General features: G+C 38.9%; 1 protein-coding gene across 2 annotated transcripts in view; it reads left to right on the plus strand.

Moving 5' to 3' along the window:
* The first annotated feature begins 4,223 nt into the window (after window positions 1-4,223).
* LOC127423316 (integrin alpha-3-like) overlaps window positions 4,224-25,869 on the plus strand; it is an 83,182-nt gene continuing 61,536 nt past the window's right edge. For both annotated transcript variants that reach the window (XR_007894301.1, XM_051667509.1), the window contains exon 1: window positions 4,224-4,543. Coding sequence is in view for 1 of the 2 variants with exons in the window: in XM_051667509.1 (XP_051523469.1) it covers window positions 4,371-4,543 (173 nt within the window). In the remaining variant the exon portion in view is untranslated. The remainder of the gene's footprint in view (window positions 4,544-25,869) is intronic.

Here is a 25,869-nt window from a genome sequence, read left to right on the forward strand (position 1 = left end):
AGACCTTGTGAAGCTCCATAGAGAAGTCTGGCAGCACAGGTGATCACTGTCCCACATGACAGTTCCCCACTCGCGAGCCTTTCTGGACAGGAGGGTGATGACACAGCCCACCTGAGATGTCTCTGACAGGAAGAAAGATGGTTGGAGAGAGAAAACGCGGGAATACTGTGACAAGAATGACCGGCAGGTATCGGGCTCACCTGAATAAGGAGCTGAAGGATTGAGATGGAGTTCAGTATGGCAAGGGCTGGGGGGAACTGCCGCAGGCAGAGCAGAGGCTTCAGGTGGAGGACTGGGAATTGGAAGACTGGCAAAGTTGATGGACTAGAGACGATATCTGATCTTGCTGACGTCCCAGAAGTGTCCCCTGCTGAGCAATCACTGTTCAGAGACTGGCCTCCTCTGCTGGGTCCATTGTTGTCCAGTTCGTTCTGTCACAACACAGAACAGAGGACCCAAACACAGGGGAATCAGAGTTCATCACAGTTTATTAGGGACAAAGCAAGGTAATGCAACAGATTACTGAGAGAGAGACAAAAATGATGACCCGGCACAGAACTGCTGTGGAGCACCCAGGCAGAGATGGAGAGCTGGTCTAGGAAACTGGAGCACAATCCAACAGACAATGAGCCAGCCGATGCTGGGAGACAACAACTAACAAAAGACAAAAAACAAAACAACAGACCGACCAAGTCGTGAGGTGAGTATTCCACAAACGCACACAATGAACTGGTGACAAACAGAACACAATAGGAGGCTAATATAGGCACATAATGAAATATAATATATAAGCACATAATGAAAGACAGGTCCTGCTAATAAACTGACAAGCAGTGTGAGCAGCGTTTCCATGGAGACGCTGATCGTGCTCACCAAGCGACACCTGCGGGCACACAAGGAGAGGAAAAACATTAACACTGGACAAAACAGGACAAACTCACAGAGACCGTGACACAGGTAATGAATTTTTTCCTGGGCAGACAGACAGCAACAGATATGGGAGGCGGTGGAGATGAGGGAAGTTTTGTGCCAGTAGCCGCTCAGAGAAAATTACCCTTATGAAATTGCAGTGAGCGATTCTTTCGTTACTCTCTACTGGTTTCTCATGTTAGACAAAGCACGAAACAGGGATGCCAATTTAAACGCTTATTTAAAGCAATAATTATCATGACAAAAAGGCGTCCCAACTCTAGGTCCATCGGGATGTGGTACACGGCTTGTAAAAGCATGACTGTCCCAGTATTATCAGGTTGTCGGTCACCCTAATTGCGAATGACATACCCAAATGCATCCGATTCTCCAGGCCAGTACGGACTAGCCAGCTGTGCCCAGAACTGATTAGCTGCACTGTGTGGTATCCCACCACTTATAAATTTATAGAACAGTTTTTGCGGCATGAGGAATGATAACTGTAAGAAGACATTTGGCATACAGAGCAAGGGACTAATTTATAAACATTTATATATGTAGCCTACTATTCATCTCTCTTGCTAATCATTCACTTCACGTGCCAACGATTGTCCCAATGCTGAGTCGAATGCTGGAGCACACTGGCACGACGGCAAAGCCCCTTGATCAGTGACTGAATTCAGTGAACATTTTACTGTTATGTGTGTGTTATAGACATTGTGTTGAGAGAGAGAGAAAGCACAGTTGCAATAAACATGGCACATTTTGAAGTATAAATAATAAAGAATTTAATATTACCTGAACAATTCAACAGCAGTGAACTATCCTGTCTCATAGCATTGAGGAACAGACAGTGCAGTTAGACCAATCGTTTAGTTTCTTTTTAGATGGAAAATCTAATCAGCCCATGGCCATCTTTCCAATTTTCTATATTTAACTTGAGCATAAAATCGAAAGTACGAAAAACATGTTGTTATTTGTTTTTTTAATATTGGTTTTGTAAATGATTAATTTCTGATTTTGGATTCTTAATTGAATATGGAATGAACGGATGATACATGGATGAAAATATATGCCTGTTTCAGTCTTCCTATTCTTTTTAGTATCTAACTGTGTATCAACCAACAAATTAATTCACAAGTCATTTGTGTCTCTAGGTTTTATTTGCTGTGTAATATTCATACTCACAGATCCAAGTCAATGTTCACTTCATGAATATGTAAATATATTCTAGCCGTGGCAAGAGTAATATCTGTGTCCATAGAGAGAACAGATCCCTACTAGTCTTACAGAGCGCAAAGAGGTGCGGATGATATCATCTTTCAGGTTGAATAGACTGAGTTATATATGTTAAGTGTGGTTGGTTCAGGTGTGGTGAGGAGCTGGAGGGGGTGTAATCTCTAATGGCAGGTGTGATCCTTGCCAAACCCGAGACCATTGTACAAGCCTGTGTGCTTTACTTACAAAGACAAAGGAAATGCAAAGCCAGAGGATCTAGTACTGGGGGAAATCCTGTCTGCAGGAAAACAGTAATTGGGACTAGAGTTTTAGATTATTTAAAGACAATGTGAGTGGTGTTTTCCTGTGCAAAAGTCACCACCAGTATGCTCAGTGTTCTGGGTGGTTGCCAGGGCGTTGCTATGTGGTTGCTAGGATTTTCTGGATGGTTGCTTCTGGGTGGTTGCCCAAGACAAGAGCCCTCCCCCAAGTCTCTATGATATTCTGATTTCTATATGGCTTCAGTGGAAGTTTAGTGGGTAAGTTTTATTGTCCACCAGCCAAAGATCATAAGTCTGATTGCTTAGAAAAACAATAGCACACCTCTCCTTGATAAGTCGCATGATTTGAAGTATCATTCTGGCACGTGGGACAAGTTATGCCCTGATTCCCCAAAGGGTTCTTCTAATCCTTTGCTAGACCAACTGTAATTAAATTACCTTCAAATATGGTTATGGTTCCTTGGTTCATATCATACAGGTCATGCAGTTTGAAACAAACATACTCATTACAAACATGTTTTCTGGAGCTGCTTGAGCTGCCAACTTGACCGTCACTATTTTCAGACCACCAGCTCTACTTTTTCCATCTTTGCTCAAAATATTTAGATTTTTTTGTAATCCCCTAAAATGGATGATTCTAAAACAATCGAATGACTTTCATGAGCAAACAGTTCAAAGCTTAGGAAAATCTGAACAGGGCCAAAAACACATCCACAGGGAAAATAAATTTAGCTGTTAATACAAATTCCTGTGAAAGACATTTTTAAGCCTTCTTTTAATAGATTGAGATCTGCTTGGAGTTACATATCTGGTTCCATGTTTTCTCATGAGATGGAGCCTTCCTCCCTGTTACAGAAGCTGGGACAGTCTATCATTTTCCTGTGATCTGCTATCTACAAAGCTATTATTTCAGTTCAGAGGGAAAATTCTTTCCCCAAAACCATCCGCACCTCCAACCCCCCACCTCCCCAGAAAAAGGGAGTAGAAACTCCAAGAAATGACAGGCAGCTTAGAGTGGGAGGTTGGGAACATTAAGGTGTGGGGACACACTGATTCATTTGAATATTTTTTCCTCCTTCCAAAGTCTACAGTCCAGGCGATTCATTCTGTGATGACCTGACTGACTGACCTTGGGTCAGCGTTTGGTTTAATTATTGCTCTTATCAGGACTCTCTGTGAAGGCAGTGCTGCTTCAATCAGCATCTCTAAGGGAGTCAAGAGTCTAAATTCTCATGAGGATCTGAACAAATATTTATTATTAATGACCAAGCTGATATTGAATTAATGAACCTTATGTTAATCTACACAGAATCTTGGTGCTTTCCAAAAAACAGCTTAAAAAAACAGCTTAAAAAAAAAAAAAAAAAAAAAAAAGGATGTATGTATATATATATATATATATATATATATATATATATATATATATATATATATATATATATATATTAAAAAAAAAAAAGCTAAAAATTAAAGATCTTAAGGCTCCATAAAATAGGCTTCGTTTTATTTATAGAAATCTTAATTTCTTATTATCTTAATTTCTTTTTTACCTTTAATTTTGGGTCTTGCTGCTATACTTAATGTGCAGTATAGCAACAAGTGTAAGCGTGCGTGTGTGTGTGTGTGAGAGAGAGAGAGAGAGAGAGAGAGAGAGAGAGAGAGAGAGAGAGAGAGAGAGAGAGAGAGAGAGAGACTTTTTCCTTATCAGACTTGTGGACATATCTTGTACTCTATTTGTGGAAGCAGGACCAGTAAAACGTGTGTGGAGGCGGGGAACAGAGAACACCAAGAAACACCTTGGAGCTCAATGCCAGACAGTGAAAGGAGACGCTTTCCTATGGCGTGTGACTAAGCAAATGCATTCTCAGTGATTTTGGTTGTGCAAGTGGCAGAGAGAGAGAGACAGAGAGAGAGAGAGAGAGAGAGAGAGAGAGAGAGAGAGAGAGAGAGGAATATTAAAATATGGCTGGAAAGACACTGCACTTGTTTGTATTTCTAATTTGCTCAATTCGACCGAGCAGTGGATTTAACATTGACGTGCAGTTCCCGGTCATCAAAGAGGGAACAACCAAGGGCAGTTTCTTTGGATTTGCTGTTGCATTGCACAAACAGACCGAAAAGACAAAGCAGAACTTGTAAGTACCCTACAATGGCGTTTATATCGCTTTATATGCTATAAAGTCCTTTTGTTTTGCTCTTGTGTCTTTCTGCGCTGCTATCTGACAGACGTAATAGCTATAAATGACAACAAATTTTCAAAGATCACAAACCTTTACATATATGCAATATCTGTGGATGAGGAAAGTATAAATCAACACGCAGAGCTTCTAAAACAAGAACAACAACAAAAACTCTTCAAAATCTCTCTTTCGCACCTGTAGCGCTGCAGTAATGTTCTATTGTCGAACGAATCCTTCTTGTGAACCGATTCTTCCTAATGATTCAGTCAAACGCAAATGATTCGTAAAGCGTTTTTTTAGGCAAAAAAACATCAACAAAAAAAACCTAAGGATATATTTTTTGTAGGGTTCCAGGTTGGGAACAATTTTGTAAACAATATTTAGAACATTTATCACTAAAAAATTAACATGATTTGTTAATAATATTGGGAATGATATTGCTAATTTTGTTTTAAGCATTGAGGTTAAAGCAATAAACACAAAATTTGATGTAGGCTCTATGTTATAAAATAATCGAAAACATAGTGATGTCCCAACATTTGAAGGCCTAGGCTAATACAAAAATGATACGTAAAAAATGCCGCTAGGGAACCTCTGGGAACACCTTTGAGTGATGACTCGGTGAATCCGTTTTTGAACAGGTTCATTTAAACCAACCGTCCAAAGGAACCGAATGGCTTAAATGAATCGAACGACTCGCTACGGCTCAGCACAACCTGTTGTCATTATGTAGCGTCCGCTCAACATTTAGCCAATGTCTTTTCATAAATTGCACAGAAACCCCTATTTACTAATGAAAATGATAGACTATTGCCTACTGAGTTACCCTGCTGTATAGGCTACAGATTGACCTGGTCTCTTGTGCTAATACGAACAAAAAAAGTTGGTGCTACCATGCTTTTTGGACATGGTACCATGATAATACTGTACAGTTTTTTAGATATGCACCATAGTGTTCTTTGAAGTACCTTTGAGCACTAACCCTAACCCTAAACCTAAGATCTCTGACCTGTTATAGTTAATAGACTCATTTCAAATCTTATTCTATACTTTAAACAACTGTACTTGTTTTCTAAAACTCTAAAGGGCAAAGAACCCTGTTTTATTGTGGAAATCAGTGTATGATTTCTACACTGCTCTAGTTACCCTACTAGGTCATTTGAGTAGAAATTCTGTAAAAAGAACGGGTGTTAGCACCAATCAACACCAGGAACAGTCAAAACAATAGGACTATGTTTTCAAACCAACTCTAAAAAAGAAGCTCAAGTGACTGGTAAGTAAATGACTGGTTTGGGTAATGTCTGAAGCTTTGAAGCTAAATCAGGTGGGTCCAGATGAACGTATTAGACTGTTAAGCTTTCTTCTAGTGTTACTGTAACTACTGTGAGCCAAAGAAAAGTACGCCTCAGGACATAGATTTATAGCATGTGGGCTGTTTCATTCAAAAATACTGGAAACTATTGTATTTAGTCGTAACCTGTTTCTTTATTTTGACTTTTACAAGTTATATACATACACACATATATATACACACACTACCATTCAAAAGTTTAGGGTCACTTATTCTTTATTTTTTTTCACATTTTAGAATAATAGTAAAGTCATCACAACTATGGAATAACATAAATGGAACTATGGGAATTATGTTGTGACTAAAATTCCAAAATAAATCAAAACTGTGTTATATTTTAGCATCTTCAAAGTGGCCACACTTTGCCTAGATTTCGCAGAAATTTACTCTTGGCATTTTCTCAACCAACTTCTTGAGGTATCACCCTGGGATGCTTTTTAAACAGTACTGAAGGAGTTCCCAACTATATGTTGGGCATTTATTGGCTGCTTTTCTTAATTATTCTGTCCAAGTCATCCATTTCAAAAGCTTTTTTTTTAATTTTTTATTACATTTTAGTTTTATAATGAAATAAATTAATATAGTGGCAAATTATATTTTTGTCTACAAAACTAATTTCAAACATTTAAGCATATGCCTTCAGATCAAAAGATTTTTAAGATCATGAGAAACATTTCAGTCAAGTGACCCCAAACTTTTGAATGGTAGTGTATATATAAGATATTGTCTGTTATTATTAGTGTATAGCACATTTTTTCTTGCCTCAAAGTACTGGGAGACATATCATCAAAGGTATGTACGGATTTTGTATGAAAGGACTTTGTCATGCCCTCATATCCTGTGCTGGTACAACCTGTTGCTTGCAGACTGTTTATGCTGCTGATAAACCTATTAACCTCATCTCTCTGGGTGCTTTCAAAAGAAATCTGACAGGAATGGTGCACTGCTGTGTCTAAAAGCAGAAGTAGCAACACAAATATGGGTCAGTACCCAAGGGCGTAGATTTGGCTTGAACATGGGGGGTTACAGTGTGAAGAATTACATGTTTCCATTGATCATTGTGTAAATATTGGGGGGGGGTTGTACTTGCTTTTTGATTATTCCCCCTGGAATTTACACCCCTGTCAGTACCTCACTTTAGTAAGAAATGTATTAAATGTGTTGTATAATAAGTTGACTTTACTCAATTGATTGAGTAAATTGTTCACTCAATTGAATTGAGTAATGGTGTTTCCAAAACTTGTTCACTTCAAATTAAGTTAACTTAACTTGGTGTTCATATAGAATTAACGTAACTATTTACGTTAAGGTGACTAGATGCAGGTAGGTTAAACTCAGATTTTCTATTTAAATATTGTTGTTTCTACTGAATATTTGAATTGAATTGACTCAAATTTTGGATCACACAATAACACAGCTCAAATAAAGATTAGAACTGATTCTAGGTGAAGCATAAAATAAATTAAATTCCCCTCAGAAATTAATATATGCTTGTACTTCAGTTGCACATGCACAAGGAGAACTGAGATAGTGTTAACAGGTGACACAGATCACTCGAATGGTGACATCACACGAAGCAAATCTGCCAAAAAAATATAAAAATAATAATAATAATAATAATAATAATAATAATACAAAAGAGCTAAAACCTCTATGGATTAATAATAACAACTATTTAAATGCCTCCATAAGTTCCCTTTGATCAAGAAAACATAATTAAATAATTCAAGCCCAAGGGGGAATTCCCCAAAGCGTCAGTTTTGTACTCAATCATTTGAGTTATTATCACTTAAAATCTTAAGTCTATGGATTTTTAAGATATATACGTTTAAGCAGCATCTATATTTGAGTTATGAGCCCAAAACTTTACATTTCAACTAATTTTTGATTGAGACATCTTTATTTTTCCTGTAATGACAACATTAAGTATTTTGAAGCTATCAGCTGTGACTCTGTTGTGGGATCGTAGGGAGTTCCCCTAAACCACTCTTTCCTTATTTCTGATTTCCTGCTAATTAAAAGCATATCATCTAGTTTCATCTATAGCCAATGAAAGCACTTCAAAGTACAGAGGAATCTCCTTGGGTGTATGTTTTTATCAATGATGCTCATTTCAATGTAATCATGTGAAGCAGACGTTTTGATGAGTTCTTTTTTTTTTTTTTTTTTAACCTCTCTGGGCCATCAAGCTGTTATAAATTCAGCACTTAATGCAGTGTTATTGTTGAAGGACTGGATCGATGCTTGCTCCATGCATTTCGCCCTCTGGGGATTGTGATATTGTCCAGGCACTGAAACATGAGAGGAGGCCACATGGCCATGGTGAGTGTGTCTATCACTCTTGGGGACACTGGGTCTAGTACATAAGAGAGCTGCTAAAAGAAATGGCATTTAGGATCTTAAACTGTTGGAGGAGGGCAGATGCACAGTTAAAGAAGACCCAGCTGTGTTCACTTTAACAATATGTCACTTATAGACCCTATAAGATGCTTTACATGCTATAAAATTCACTACACGGTTTGTCAGACGCCAGCTCATAAAGTTAATGCTGTCTACCCTGGTGAATCCCACAGGATTTTAGACCAATAAGATTCCACTGTGGGCGGGGCTAATCAGCACAACAGCATAGAAACAGAAGCACAGAAGTTTGATCATAATGCGCCTGGTTAGGGCACAGTGTAATGTGTGTAAATATTTATTGATGATTTATTACTTGAATTGTAAAGCACAATTGTAAGTATAAATTATGGTTGTATTTGTTTGTAACCACTTTAAAAAAAAATGTATATAATAATGCAAATTATAATTTAAAATAGTAAAAAAATGTATTTAAATAAAAACCAATTATGTCAGAACAGGATTATTTTCATTACTATATAATTATTAATGAGAAACTGCAAAATGAATGAATAAATGTATTTATTTGTAAACACTTTAAAATACATTTAATTTATGCTAATTTCAATTTAAAATTGTTTATATTTAAAAATAAAGACCAATTCAGAACAGCAAGATTTTTATTACAGTATAATTACTAATGAGAATGAGATTTTTTTTCCCCATTACAGTCAAGAAGTCACAGTGCAAACAATCTGTTTGATCCTAAAAATAGGCTTAGTTTTCTTTGTCTTTTTCTTCTTTTTTTTTCTCTTTTTTTCTTCATTTTATTGCATCGCACCTGCTTAGGAAAGAGTGTAATGTGAAATGTTTTTTATTTATTATTTAAATTGTAAAGTGCAGTTGTAAGTATTCATCATGGTATTTGTAAACCCTTTTGAAATAAACAAAATGTATGCAAATTTTTGAGTAAAAATATTCTTGTGTCCAAACAGGATTTTTTAAATTACTATATTACAATAATGAGAATGAGATTTTCCCATTATAGTAATGGGAATGTGCTTCATAGTCATGAAAATAATGTCACAATGCAAAACAATTCTTATAATCCTAATAATTAGGCTTAAATTTTCATTATGCTAATTTTATATAATGACCCGGACATTTCTTTGTGAGATACACCCTGAGAAAAAAAACTAAGAATTTTTTTTTTTTTTTTTTTTTTTGCTGCAGTAGAAGGTTTTTACAATTATTTTCTGACATTTACATTTTATCTTTGGGAAGAAAGAATGTTTTCTCTACAGATGACTGTTTGGGCACTACTGAGGTGCTTTATGACTCGTTTGGCTGCTTTCAGGGCACTGATGCATCTTATGAAATCTTGAGATTTAATCAAATCTCTCCTTACTGTAGGCAATGTTTGTCTTTGCAGGAGACTGCCCAGACCTCGCTTTTCTCTTAGCATATCCTGGGAGATGGAATGTGCTGGCTTACACTGGAGCTTTTTAAGTGAAATGAGAAGGATACATTTCTTTTTTTTTTCCTGAATTTTATAGCAAAACACAAATGTCTGCAATGTCTCAAGGATCAGATTTGTTTGTAGTTATTTGTAGTTAGAGTACACGAGTAGTGTGAGAATTTAATGCATGAGTGGGGGCTACCACCCATTTACAACATGCCTAAACACTGCTTTTAGTGTGCCTTTTTTGTTTTGTTTTTTCACAGGGAAATGACACATTTTGCCCTACTGCTGTGTGTAGATTTGTGTTTGCAACAATCCTCTCTAAAGATAAATTGGACCAGAAAACAGAATAGGTCATTTAAAGGGGTCATATTATGAGGAATCAAATTTGACTTGATTTAATGAGATGAGTTTGATGTACTATGAAAATATACAGTACTACCACTTTCAGACCTCAAAAATTTCCTCCCTAGTCCAAAAAGTGCTTTTATTGAATTTAAGGTGCAAATACAAATCATTCTGTACTTCTACCTTCTGATGTCGGACAGAAGAATTCATTGGGTAAATTACTCAAAAACTGTAATCCAACTAAACTAAAATACATTTTCCAAAACTAACTAAAATAAAATAAAAAAAATGACCTGAATTAATTTGTTATAGTGTTAAAAAAATAATAATAATAATATTTAGTACATGATTACGTTTGAAGAATTTACTACCCGCTTTTATTAAACATAAATGCCACAATATAATAATAACACTAAACAGTCATGAGAAACTTTGTTGTTTATAATTTTTAAATGATATCAGTCAATGCATTAACTTTGGCAACCCTAAAATACTAAAACTGGAGAAAAAAAAAACAAAAAAAAAAAAAACTAAAAATACTGAATCTTAAAAACAGTATACATTTATTTATTTTTTTTACAAAAAAATAAAAAAATAAAAAAGTAAACTAACAATCAAGTAACAATGAAAGCTAAACTAAAATTAGAGGACAAATTTAAAATAAAATAGAAATAGAAACTAAATTAAAATGTAAAAACTATAATTACCCTGGATTGCAGCCCCTCAAAGCACAAAACAAATATATACCCCTCTTCCTGTGAAGGAGGCATCGATGTTGTGTTCAGCTCTTTGATTGGTTCTTCCAGTCCTCTGACCCTGTGGAATGCTGAGAATTCTTCGTCCTTCCCTGCTCAAGTGGACCTGCCAGGTTGCAGGTTGGGACAGGACTAAGACGGAAGCAGGGCAGCTTGGGAACCTGCTACCCTTCAAATAGACAGAGCTCCAGAGGATTAGATTGCTATTAGAGGCCTGTAAACTAGACAGATGCAATGGTTCCAGACCTGTACAGTCATTTTGTGCCTCAGAGAGTTTATTAAGTGCTATGCTTTTGTTTTTTTGACTGAGAGTTGGAGCAAATCAATTGAACTTATTCCTCCGAGTCAGACATTTAATTAAATAATGGAGGATGTGTTGCTGAGCCAGCCCTCAACTGTCTACAAACTCTCACTTTCTGTTTTTAACATTCTTAAAAATACATTTGGTAGTCCGATTGACTGTTAAGTAAGGGAAATAAAGGATAATGCACAGTCAGCCAATCGTAATCGCAAAATAAACCCTGACAGAATGATCGAGACCACGACAAAGGGTTTTATTTCGCAATACTGACTGGCTGACTGTAATTTTCTGCTTAAACAGAATGTCTTAAACCAGCCAAAGCTAGTTTGCTGGTCTTAACTGGTTTAAACTGCCAAGCAAGCGAGTTCTCTGACAGAAGCCGTGTGTGTTAAAGCGCCTTCTCTAAACAGCCTTTAATTCCTCTAACGGCTGCATTCGCGTATATGTGACGTTTCAGAACTCCACTTTCTGCAAACTGGATTAGCAGTTAATGTGGTCAAAGTGTTGATAGAATGAAAAATATATATGGAATAAAAGATATAGAAGCCTCAGCAAAGTGAAATAATGTCCACACAGCAAACTAACAAGGCACTATGCAAATTCTAACAGGTGGAGAGTAGTTGTAGTTCCAACCACACAACTTTGCAATGCAGTTTGCGAATGTTCATTGGAACTACGTTTTCGGGAAACACAAATCGTTGAACCATGTTGGTAACGATGGAACTTGCGACCATAGTTGGCTAACAATGCTTTTGGGAAACGCACCCCAGAAATGTGAGACATTACGAGGGTAATTGGTTTCCTGAGAACTGTCAATTATAGTACGTTGTATATTAGTAGTATAATAGTAAATAAAAATCATATTTATAGCATACAATACATAATGTATCAGTTTAGTAGTCACTATACAAAATATTTGACCACAGAATGCTGCGATTGACCAATCTCAGTCAAATATTCCAGAGAGCTGTGTAATAATGACATTTTAGATCCAACAATGACAACAAACATTTCAACTTCCTCCTACAAAACATAATTCTTGCGACAAAAATACATCAAATTGTTTTTCATTCTTAACTCCCACAATCCTTGTCATACCTCCCTCGTTCTTATCGTTTATGTACAATAAGACAGAAAAAGAAAAGAAAAAAAAAAGACATCCAGGGTAACTATTTGCTTGGTCTTTCTCGTTCTCATGATTAATTTCAAGTCACTATATTTAAACAAGAAAAAATGCTTATGGAACACTTTGTTTATCAATGAATAAACAGAGAAAAATCTGTTCACCGTGCCTCACTGAAGGGCAGCCAATGCATGGCATGATTTTGTGAGATTTGGCAACCCTCAAGCACTCTCATTTTTCATCCAAGGCATTACACTCTTTGATTCAGGTGTGGGTCTTTCAAAGCCGCAGCTGTGCACCATGATGATACCCTGCAGGATTTTGCAGTGACTTGTTGGCTGATGAGCCCGGGTCCCCTTTAATAAATGGGATTTGCATGACATTCATCATTTAGAGGTTTACAGAGGCCTTTGTTTGCCAGACCAGCGTCTTCATTTGTTGCTTACAATGAAGTTGTGGGAAAAAAGAATGACAAAGTAAAGTAACCTGGTAAGCCTGTTCAAATTCCATTTTAACTGAGAAAAGCCTTCGGGAATCTTAGTCAACATTGACAGCTTTCATAACCCATTTTACTTTCCTAATCTGGGGTGCATTTCCCATACAACTACGTAACTCACTGCTTAACCACCAAAGTACGATGCATCGTTGGAGAATTTAACTAGCTAGTGATGACTGCTTCCCTTTACAGCAGACTTCGGGTTTCCCCCAAACGCACTTGAGCACATACGCACAAGCGCACTTTTCAAAAACATATAAGAACTTCACTTATGCGTTAACATAGACACATAAGCCATGCTCTCCGACAGTAACCATGTGTGTTAAAGTGCTTTCTCTTAACAGCCTTTAATCCCTTAAAAGGCCGCATTCGCGTCTACTTGACATTTCAGATCGCCACTTTCTGCAAAACCCCAGAATAAGCAGTTTTCTTAAATGCTTGTAAACGTGGTTAAAGTATTGATAGAATGAAAGATACATATAGTATAAAAGATATGGAAGTCTCAGCAAAATTAAATGATGTCCACACAGCAAACTAACAAGGAACTAAGCTTCAAACCACAGGTGGAGAGCTGTAGTTCCAACAACTCAACTTTGCCATGCAGTTTACAAATATTCGTTGGAACTAAAGTTTTGGAAAACACCAAATCATTGAACTATGTTGGTAATAATGGAACTTGCGAACATAGTTGGCTAACGATGCTTTTGGGAAACTCACCCTGATGTATTTGAGTGAAACAGGATACTCAATAGGAAAAAATTTAGGGTGGGATTTGATGTTTATCATCTGAATTTATTGGATTGTGAGAAGTGGGCGTTACATACCACAATGGATCAATTGGAGGGGAGGGGTTTAAAAAGTAAAAGGGATTTTGAGCAAGTGTTATAGTGACACCTTAGCAATCACCAATAACAAGACCTCATAATATTTGGTGAAAGCTGGGTCTAAAGTCTGTATTACATATCAGCTCAAGCCGAGCCGTGAGGTATCTGGCCATCAAAAGACACCTGCTGGGAAAATCATGAAGCCCTTACTGTCATCAGGGAGCAGGCATTATTTCTAAATTATAGCAGATTATTTGAAAATGCTCAGATGAGAAGGACTGAACGTACCTCAGGGATAACTGGTAATGGTCACCTAGGGAGCTGTGTATACATGTTTTTTCGCTCATCATTACTCAACGCTCACTAGAAATGTAATACAAAGGGCCCACCTTTCAACACATACAGGAGAAAACAGATTAGATGACCTCAGAGTCCCCCATGAGTGCAAACATAATTTGTTGACAACATACTGTAGCCTGACACAAAAATGCATTATGAACCATAGGGTTAATTTGTTCCACATCTAGTTAGAGTGACATTAATGAAGTATCAATGGTTTATTCAAGATGGATTATGTATTTTTTGTGTCATTTGCAAACATAATGATTGGCTATATTCGGAATAGCACTCATAACACATTAAATTGTACTAGTTCTGCTGTAAATTGTATGTATACTGTGCACAGTATTGGGTTACCAACTGTCCGTATTTTGGCCTAAATGAAGACATCCCATACAGGATGCCTATGGACTCTATGCACGGTCACTTCTGCATTTTGCCTCAGGGGGCACACTTCCGGCGCAGCACCGGAAACCATTTCTTTCTACGCTAATTAATGCTGTCGAGTTGACTCAGGGGGAAATTACTTTTCACACGCATTATTTACACAGGTTTCTGAGGATGACATTGGACAATATCGATCGGACATTGAGACACGGAGCTGTTGCTCCATCCAGTAAAAGGAAAAAGGGGGTTATCAACATGTATGTTATCGACCATAATGAGGGTGAATATTCACAAGTCATAGACCAGCACTGGCTTAGCAAGGTCCCTGTACCTGGTTCTGACTGTATTACACATGTAATTTTGATTCATTTTGCTAGATATAGCCCTGTGATATTATAAATTAATATAATATGACAATGATGATACTCCAGCTTCACAGCAAATGCTGGAGTGAATGATCATATTTCTTAACATAGTGACTTTAACCATACAATTTGTCTAATAGTGGTCAATATTAGTTTATTGTATTCTACTTATGCAGTATAATATAATTTTCACTTTCAGTATAATTAAACGTTAATAAAAATCGTGTCACGTTTGAGAGGTTTGTCATGTGTGTGTGGTTTGCCGAACTGAAGAGAGCCCTGATGATGGACGAATGCTTTTGTCAGGAAGGATGAGACAAAAGATCCAAGTGTAGAGACAATGATCTGATATTTATTTAACAAACACAGCAATGCTGGTAAAACTTTAATGGGGGAACCCCGGCGCTGACTGCAGCATGGAGATGAATGGTGTGTTCGTAGGCTTGTGTGCGTAGTGGTCGTGTAGTGTACATCCTCTAGGAATCCAGAGAGAGTAGTATGTTTGTAGGCTTGTGTGCGCAGTGGTTGTGTAGTGTAGATCCTTGAGGATCCAGAGAGTAGTATGTTTGTAAGTTTGGTGTGCATAGTGGTCAAGTGCAGAGCAGGCCCTGTGCAGAGAGGTATCGCTGTGGAGAAACTCAGAAGCGTCAAAGGAGGCGAGGCAAAAGGCAGGATGGTAACCACAATCCCGGCATACACTGTGTAGACTGTTAACCAATAAACAGAACACGATACAGGGTATACTAGGGCAGAGGGAGAGAGTGGTAAGCAACAGGACTCAAACAAACAATCGAGCGACGAACAAAGTGAGGTAGATGTAGTGGCAACTAATGGCGATCAGGTGCCGCTCGCTGGCAGCAAGCTGGAAAGATCAGCGCTACCATGGAAACAATCAAGGCTTCCATGGCAATGCTGACTGCACGAGCCAGCAACACCCGAACCAAACAGAGAGAAGATGTAATGACAAACTGGAACAAACCAGCGGACTCACTGAGACCGTGACAGCTTTTGAGAAGTGAACATTTTATTCTCCTTTTTTCTTTTATTTGCAAAAAAAGGACAGTTAACAATGACGAAGTAATATGACACAATAGCCTAAATATAGATTTAATTGTATGTTAACACTTTACAAAAAGGTTCCATTCGTTTACAGGCTTTCATGTATTGGGTATTATGATCAAACAATTAACAATATATTTTTACAGTATTTATTCATCTTTGTCAATATTAGTTAATTAAAATAGAATTGTTCATTTTTAGTTCATGTTAGTTCATAGTGTTAACAGATACAACTTTTTAAAAATCTATTTATATGTTGAAATTAACATTAACTTAGTTTAATACACTGGTGGCCAAAAGTTTGGAATAATGTACAGATTTTGCTGTTTCGGAAGGAAATTGGTACTTTAATTCACCAAAGTGGCATTCAACTGATCACAAAGTATAGTCAGGACATTACTGATGTAAAAAAGGGCACCATCACTATTTGAAAAAAGTAATTTTTGATCAAATCTAAACAGGCCCCATTTCCAGCAGCCATCACTCTAACACCTTATCCTTGAGTAATCATGCTAAATTGCTAATTTGGTCAGAGAAAATCACTTGCCATTATATCAAACACAGCTGAAAGCTATTTGGTTCATTAAATGAAGATTAACATTGTCTTTGTGTTTGTTTTTGAGATGCAACAGTATGCCATAGACTGGCATGTCTTAAGGACAGTATTAGGTAAAAAATGGCAAAAAAGAAACAACTTTCTCTAGAAACTCAGTGATCAGTCAAATCACTGTGTTGAGGAATGAAGGCTATTCAATGCTTGGAATTGCCAAAAAACTGAAGATTTCATACAAAGGTATACACTACAGTCTTCAAAGACAAAGGACAACTGGCTCTAACAAGGACAGAAAGAGATGTGGAAGGCCAGATGTACAACTAAATAAGTACATCAGAGTCTCTAGTTTGAGAAATAGATGCCTCGTATGTCCTCAGCTGACAGCTTCATTGAATTCTACCTGCTCAACACCAGTTTCATGAACAACAGTAAAGAGAAGACTCAGGAGTGCAGGACTTATGGGAAGAATTGCAAAGGAAAAGCCACTTTTGAAACAGAAAAACAAAAAGAAAAGGTTAGAGTGGGCAAAGAAACACAGACATTGGACAACAGATAATTGGAAAAGAGTGTTATGGATCTTAACCCCATCGAGCTTTTGTGGGATCAGCTAGAGACTGTAAGGTGCGTGAGAAGTGCCCGACAAGACAGCCACATCTACGGCAAGTGCTACAGGAAGCGTGGGGTGAAATGTCAACTGAGTATCTGGACAAACTGACATCTAGAATGCCAAGGATCTGCAAAGCTGTTATTGCTACATATGGGGGATTTTTTTGATGAGAACTCTTTGAAGTTCTGAACATATTTCAAATTGCAATAGTAATTTTTCACATCATTAATGTATACATTGACTATACATTGTGATCAGTTGAATGAAACTTTGGTGAATAAAAGTACCAATTTCTTTCCATTAGAGCAAAATCTATATATTATTCCAAACTTTTGGCAGCTAGTGCAAATGCTGTAAAAGTATTGTTCATTGTTAATTCATGTTACCTAATGTTGGTAACTAATGTTAACAAATAACCTTATTGTAAAGTGTTACCAATTATGTTACTGTATCATTACTTTTATTTATGAATGTTGTGGTGTGATATTACAGATTATGAATAAAAACAAATTAATCCTCAACTAAGTATTTTTTTCTCAGTAGTGCTTTACTCATGTGTAATCTCATTCTTTGTATAGGGGGAAAATATAATAATAATAATAATAATTAAAAAAAAACGTACTATGTAATGTTCTCAGTGATGTTTTGTCGCCCTGTGGATGGTGCTAAAACCTCAGCTGAGCAACAGAGCAACTGTCCCACATCATCGACTTCAGGTGATAGTTTGTGCTCTCGAATCGCATGTGTTGATGTATTTCTAACTTGTAAATCACTGTACAATCGCTGGATGTAAATGTTTGGACACAGAGGAAGCCTCTTCACTTTACCATAACTGTAGCTACTGTAACTTGACTAAAATGACTGGTGCTGTTTAGGGACGTCATCATTATACGGTTTCACCATTAACCACGATTAAAAATGGCATAGTTAAGACAATACATTTTTATTTATACGTGGCAAAAATACTATTTACGTATGTAATATATAAATTAATAATATAAAGGAGTTCCCTATCGATTCAGTTCACTCGACATTACAGTGAAACACTTGAGAATTCCTTTTCCGTGACCTAGTTGAAGCCCATGTATCATAACAGCAATCTTATGATTGGCAATGGTGTTTAAGCCCCGCCCTTTTAGGTGCGCATTTGCTAAGGTGGCCAGACGTCCCATTTTTAAGCACTTTTTCTAGTGTCCCGACTTATTCTGGAAAAATCGTGTTTTGTCTCGTATTTCCCCTCTCCTAAAATTTCTCTATTGCCTATGCGGCTTTCTCAGTCACATGAGTATTCTAATCAAAGGCAGCCAAGGATACGGCTTGTAAAACCAATAAAATCAAACAGTGTTATTTGAAATACATGATTGGAATAAACTATCCAATCACAATCCCCTATCAATTAGATGTCCAGTTAGTGAACTGATTGAAGAGTCAGTTTGAAAGAGCACACAGATGAAATTGCAGCTGGAAAATATCAAGGAAGTGTGCATGCACATTTAATGAGGATCTTCAAAAAGTTAAAATTTCTAAAAAAGGAGTCACAGACAGAGCCTATTAAAGTGAGGTGTGAGATTTGTGGAGCTCACTTTTCCATCGCACATGGAGGCCGCACCGACATCGCGATGTCGCGCAAAAGTAATTGTGCCACACCAAGTGTTAGCAATTGTTTTGTTAAGCACAGTTCTGAATCTGACAAGGTGCACACAAGTGAAGGACTTTTTACTTATCACTCTGTTGTGCATGGCCATAGCTTTGCACATTCATGACCTGAGAAAAGTCTTGCAGGCCAGGCTGGAGGAATCATTCATACCCTCTGACATTAAAAAGCAGTTGGATGCCTTGGTTGAAGCTGGTGACATGCAATCAGATTATTTCTTTTGTGCAGTGAGAAACATTTATTCAGCATCGGTGGATTACCTCCAAATTTGGAGCCGCTCATTGGAGAACACAGAAAAACTTGAGTGCGCCCTACTGAGAGACATCCCAGAGTGGAAAGACATTCAGAGCAGCCTCGAACACTTCTATTCCAGAATCCCCGCTCTCAGTTTGATTGATGAAACCACGCTCTTTGATGTGTGGGCTTTCGTGAAAAACATTGTCACTCGTCGCATCACTGAGTGGAACATTGTAGAGCTGAGGAGGGCGGGATGGAATGAGACACACCCGGTCCCCAATCAGCCTGATGGGACAGTTCGCGAGAGAGAGAGAGAATTACAGACAGCTGTGCTGTGTGTTTTTGGTTGTGTGGTTTGTTTGGATTGTTTATTAAATTATTATTTATATTATTAAGCCGGTTCTCGCCTCCTCCTTTCCACCGAACCCCCTTACACTGGTGCCGAAACCCGGGAAGGAGGAGGGATTCCCATCGCAGAGTCCTCGACACTGCCGTCCACCCAGGGGAGCGCCGCTGCCGTCCGACGGGGGACGGAGTAGCCCGACCACCCGGACGCAGGGAACGGCCGCCGTCCGTGAGGCGAGTGGGGACGGGACTCCCCGACCGCCTGGAGCGAGGGAGCCGCTGCCGGGGGCGGAGGAGTGCCCTGCCGTCCCCCGGGAACGTGGAGGGGTCGAGGGAAGACCGCCGTCCACGGGGAGAGGAGGGCAGCGACTCCCCGACCGCCTGGAATGGTAGGGCCGCTGCCAGGGGCGGAGGAGTGTCCCCACGGGACGCCGGGAACGCAGAGGGGCGTTCTGTCCGCTGGGAGTCGGAGGTCTGACTCCGGTCCGCCCGGGGAGGAGCGGCTGCAGTCCGCCTGAGAGGGTGGAGTAGTGATCGAGGACCACGCGACGGCGCATCAGAGAACCGGTGAGTTTCTTTTTCTCTCTCTCCTCTCTCTCTCTCTGTCGCTCCGTGTTGGCCTTTCCCTCGCCATTTTGTTTTGTTGTTTTTCCCCTCCTGTCTCCTCCCAGGTCGAGGAAGGCGGGGATGACCCGCCGGCAGTCGGGGCGAAAGGCACGCCCCCCCCTGGAGAGGAAGGGTGGGGGATGTACGTCATGCTGGGGGCTCCCCGGCCTGAGGCAACGCCGGGAGGAGTGTAGAGCTGAGGAGGGCGGGGCCGGGATGGAATGAGACACACTCGGTCCCCAATCAGCCTGATGGGGCGCGCGAGGGATAAAGGCGGCCGGGGACGACAGTTCGAGAGAGAGAGAGAGAGAGAGAGAATTACAGACAGCTGTGCTGTGTGTTTTTGATTGTGTGGTTTGTTTGGATTGTTTATTAAATTATTATTTATATTATTAAGCCGGTTCTCGCCTCCTCCTTTCCACCGAACCCCCTTACAAACATGAACAAGTCTGCCGGGTCTGAGAGATTGACAGACGTTTCCGTGAGCTGGAGAGCAAGACCATCAACTTCGGAGTCTTAGCCAAGGTTGTGGAGTTTTTTTATGCCTGCCTGGGACATTTGCATCTGTGGAGCGTGTGTTCTCATTAATGAACGCAGCATGGACAACGGATAAATTTGGACTCAGTATAACAGTCATGAAGGCAGTGCTTTTTTTACATCTTAATTTAGGACTGGACATTTTACGATAAACTCTTGAAAGACAAGCGCACTGATAAAAATTGCTGCCAGCAAAAAGTACAAGGTGACAACAGTTACAGATGCACCCTCTACTTTGCATTGATCTGCACCTAGGTAAGGATACATCAATTTCATTTTAGCTGGGAGGGTGTCCCGTTTTCCACAAGCAGGAATCTGGTCACCCTAGCATTTGCCCTATATAAGTGGGTACTCAAATCACCATTTCTTCAGAATTTTCTTCTTTCAAGACCGACATCATCTTTTCTTGACTACCTCAATCATCTCGTCTTGATCAGCCCTCCCTTCGCCGTGGACAGACACCTTCCAGCGGACAGGATTTCCCAGCAGATGCATCAGGACATTCTTCACCTGATTCTCAGCACCTGCAGCGAAAGATTCACCCGCCCCATCTAGTGTCCCGGCGAAGAGTTCTCCACCTCGCCGCTGGCATCGGGTTCTTTGCATCCAAGTAGTACACTAACATTCCATTCCAAGCATAGCCAGTGTTTTCAAACAGGTTTCCAGCACACTCCCCCAACACTACACACAAACACACACACACACACACAGTCCTGTCCTGAACTCATACTACTCATGCTATATATTGCGCTAATATTGCATTGTCGGGCTGGTCGAGATGCTCAATCAAACATAACAACAGTGTTTACACTACTTATCGTTAAAAAAATACACACTTTAAGATGCTACCTACCATGTTCTGTCCAAATACTGTAACATGTTTTTAATAAATGGGCAAAAGGATGATTCACAGTGGATGTACTGTATATCATTGTATGTTGATCCTCCAGGCATGTCTAAGGTCAGAGGCCTCAGTTAGTCAGCATATTCCTCTTAACACTCCCAGGAGAGCAATGATGCATCCAACATAAATTAGCTAAGCAAGCTTTGGCTCTGCATTTATGAAGCAGCTATTTAAGTCTCCTGCAGAGGAAGTGAGAGGTTCTAGACATGTTTGTCTGGGGCCCCTCAGCATGAGCTGCGGATCTGTAAGGATTAGAGGAACTGCAGCTAAAGATGTTCAGGTAACCATGAAATGTGTTTTGCTCAGGTCATTGCAGTCAAGTCACAGATCGGCATAAATTCTGGTCTACGTTGCATCTTTTTTTGGCCAAGAGCCGCCTACTTAGACAAGACGAGACCGATGTGTAGACCCTGTTTACACCTGGTATTAAAATGCTTCTCTGGTGATAAGATCACATGTGATCAGGCGAGACACATCGTTTACACCTAATCACTCAAATCCGTCTCCTGTGACCACTTGAGTTCGGATTTCGAGGCAAGGTTCTCTGATTTTAATGACGACATACATCAATCACCATGTCAGTGTGATAAGGCCCGGGTATACTTTGTTTTTCTGCACTCCGGATCAGATCACACCCAGCCGACTGCATTGCCTTTCAAAGTATACTCTACTTTTCTGACCACGAACAAATATGATCACGTTTGACGCATGCAACTACTAATGCTTTGTGATACTCTTTTAGTACAGTCAATGGCCGGCACTGATGGTGCGCACAGAGGAGGAGGACTGTGCTGATGACAAAATTTGTGTCACGCGTACTTTGGCCTTTACTGCTCGATTATAAACTGCAAAGAGTAAAAAAAGACAAAGAAAGCACGAAAAAACCCTGCAAACTGTTTCTTCCAGATGCAGTTAAAATTTATAATAAACAATTTTTAACAGATTTCTTCATTTTTTTTACCTGTATTAGCTGAGCTTCTGGTGTGCTTATCTTTGTCACTGCATTTTGATATCAGACACACTGAAGAAGATTTATAATAAGTTCTTGTGCAGGTATATCTGTGCGCTTTTTTAAATTTTCTGATTGGACGGTTATTTTCTTTTAAAGCCACACGTAACCGGCAAAGTGAAAATTCTTCTTTAATGTATTGATTTTGTATTGATTTGGGGGAGAGGGGCAATGTGGTCACGTGTTTTTGACTACCTCTGTATGAGATCTGATCACAAAATGTTTTGGACCCCATTTACACCTGTATTTTTTAATCTGACATCATCTTATTACCATGTGTAAACGGGGTCATAAAGCGACCATTAGCAGTTATTATTTATTTATCAGACAAAATATGATATAATGTTACAGAATACTAAACAGATGATATATAAGGTTATTAATATAGTTTCATAATAACTGAAAACAGAACATTTTGTACAGTGTTTACATTTGTTTTAGCTGATTTATTTATTTGTTATCAGTAACTTTTTAATGTGTAAAGTTAATATGCATCAAAAGGACTGTACTATAGTGAACTCTACATGTTTATACCGAATATTCCAGTACTCAGACATCGACCTGACAAGCACCGTCTCCCAACAGACATCTTTGCATCAATTAAAATATGTTTACATTTTCCTGTGGCATTAATGATAGTGCATTGCATGAGCCACCTCAGAGACAAGGGTTCTGGTCTCTTGGAAACCAGGAAGTAATAACTGCGTTCACATAATCAATGATGAACGCAATTCAGAGATTGCATTTTCCCTCTAAGATTAAATTTTTACTCTACTGACAGTTAGGCTTAGGTTTGGGGTTTGGGTTAGGGTGTATGGACTGTTGAACACAACATCACCGTGCAGCTGGGTGCAACTACAGTAACGCCTTCCAAATCGGTCAGAAATCTAGGGGTAACCATCAACAACAGACTAAATTCAAAGATCACATCTCAAAGACCGCAAGATCATGTAGATTTACACTCTACAATATCAGGAAGATAAGACCCTTCCTCTCTGAACATGCCACACAACTTCTTGTTCAGTCACTTGTCATAACTAGACTGGACTACTGTAACGCTCTCATTGCAGGCCTCCCTGCATGTGTAATTAGACCCCTCCAAATGATCCAGAATGCAGCAGCACGTCTAGTCTTTAATAAACCAAAGAGAGCACATGTTACACCACTCCTTGTCTCTCTCCACTTGCTGCCGGTTGATGCACGTATCAAATTCAAGGCTCTGATGCTGGCATACAGAACAGTCACTGGGTCTGCTCCAGCATACCTAAAATCATTTCTGCAGAGCTACGCGCCCACTAGAAGCCTGCGGTCGGCTAAGGAACATCGCCTTGTTGTACCAACACAAAGAGGCACCAAAACACTTTCCCGGACTTTCAGCTTCATTGTACCACGTTGGTGGAACGACCTTCCCAACTCCATCTGTGAAGCTGACTCACTCACTGTCTTCAAAAAACGAGTAAAAACACATCTTTTCCATGAGCACTTAACCAGTCATTAAAAAAAAAAAAAATCTGTTGCACTTTATTCTGTTTTGAATACTATTATGATGCTAGTGATACTTTGTAATACAGCACTTTTCATACCACTGTCTCCTAAGATGATTCGCTTATGTTTTCCTCTTTTGTAAGTCACTTTGGATAAAAGCGTCTGCCAAATGAATAAATGTAAATGTAAATGTATGGTTAATAAAATATTAATTCCTGTATTACATCATTTACAACTAAAAACAACTTGGTTTTGGTGCCACTCTGTGGACATTTCATCCAGAAACTGGAGTTCACAAATGCCCATACAACACTTCCAGCTTTGGCCACCGGGGAGCAGTGTTTTGAATTTCGGTAAGCACAGACCGATTTCAGCTGAAGAACTTTCGTCCTACTGTCACCGAATTCACTGTGATCAGTCTGATTTCCTCAGGAATTTCAAATGGGTTTTTAAATAGCAGTTCTCGATTTATGAGTAAAATATGGTCTGTGGTTAATATTACTTGAAGATCATGTGTTGTTCTACAGCATACATTACACATAGTCATAGCTCAAACAAGAGTTTTTAAACTTTAGTTATGTAAGTTGCTAACAAGTTGCTACATAAGGTCTTAAACAGGTGTCCGATTTATTAAGCATGTAAACTCACATCATTGTGGTAGCTGTAGTCCTTATTTAGCACCATAGCAACATTTAGAAAGCACACAACAGTTGCTAAATTCACATTTGAGGCATGGCTCTGTTTAATTTATGTTGCAGAACAAGCTTGTCTCTTCACATTAAATGTTAACCACAGACTTTATTTTACTCTTTCTGGTTACTAATGGAGTATTTTATGACAGGCATCTATTACTAATGGCAGCTTGTGCCTCTTTGACAGGATGTTTGTCTGCTGGAGATGCCACTGACAGATGTGCTAGTATGTCCACACACACCCCACAGACACACACTCGAACAATGGCAGCCCTCAAGAGACAAATGATTTTGCTTGTGGCCAGTCAACATTAGGACTGGAGCATCATTTTTATCTTTTTGCCCATGTGGTCATTAAATAACTGGTGTCTTTTTCAGTGAATATTTAGTCGGTATACTATAATGATGATCTCAGTGCTTATGTCAAAACGGCTGTGTGTTGTGTGAAAGTTTAAAACAGTTTGAAGAGGGTTTTGAAGTCTGAAGGCTATAGCCTATTGGCCTTATGTAGTTTAAATACTTGGGCAGTCTGTTTATATATGCTTGTGTAGATAGAAAAGAGTTATATGCCTTGTTACATGGTTGCAAAGGTTTTGTTAGCGGTTGCTAGGTGGTTGCTAAGGTATTCTGATTAGTTGTTTGGCAGTAACTAAGGTATTTTAAGTGGTTGCAAGGGTTTTGCTAGGTTGTTGCTAGGGTGTTCTGGGTGCTTGCTAAGGCATTGCAAATGTGTTATTGGGTGGTTGCTAGGGTGCTGTTGACCAGTTTCTAATGTGTCTGTGTAGTTGCTAGGAAGTTACTAGGCTATTGTAATGGTGTTCTGAGTAGCTGATAGCCATGCTAGAGTGTTCTTAATGTTACTAAGACTACGTCCACATTAATCCGGATACATTTGAAAACAGTGTTTTCTTTTTCATAATGCTCTCAGTCCACACTGCCGTTTTCAAGCGTTTTCCAAAAGTTGCTCATCCACACTAAAACATATGATAACCCTTCAATTCCCTTACTGCGCATGTGAAAAATCACAGTTCTATGTATGGTCTGAAACGCAAATTTCCTCATGTACCGTTGACAGACAGCAATTCTAAGTAAACTTCCCATTGATTTTGAAGGAATGCAATGTGAAGCAAAAACTGTTAGCCTGATCAGTTAGAAAAATAAATAAAGTTTACCAAATCAGAACAAGCTGAAGGACTGTGCAGAGTTTGATGAATGTAGCTTGAAAGCTGTGGGAGGAGTTACATTTAGAAGTTTTAGTCTAAAGTTAAGGATCTGGAAAACAAAAGCCTTAACCCAAGTTTGCAAAATATGTTGGTCTTTGTCAAGCCAACATAATAAATCAACCTACCCTGTTTGGAGAAGCAGCTGTCCATCCACATTGACGGAAAGGAGGACTAGCAGTATAAAATATGGAAATATATGACTTTTAAGTCTCCCTTCATTTGCTTTTTTCTCTACCTACAGGAAGCCTGGGCAAAGTCATGATATCATTCAGACATATTGTG

Source organism: Myxocyprinus asiaticus, chromosome 32 (assembly GCF_019703515.2).
Source record: "Myxocyprinus asiaticus isolate MX2 ecotype Aquarium Trade chromosome 32, UBuf_Myxa_2, whole genome shotgun sequence".
NCBI lineage: Eukaryota > Metazoa > Chordata > Actinopteri > Cypriniformes > Catostomidae > Myxocyprinus > Myxocyprinus asiaticus.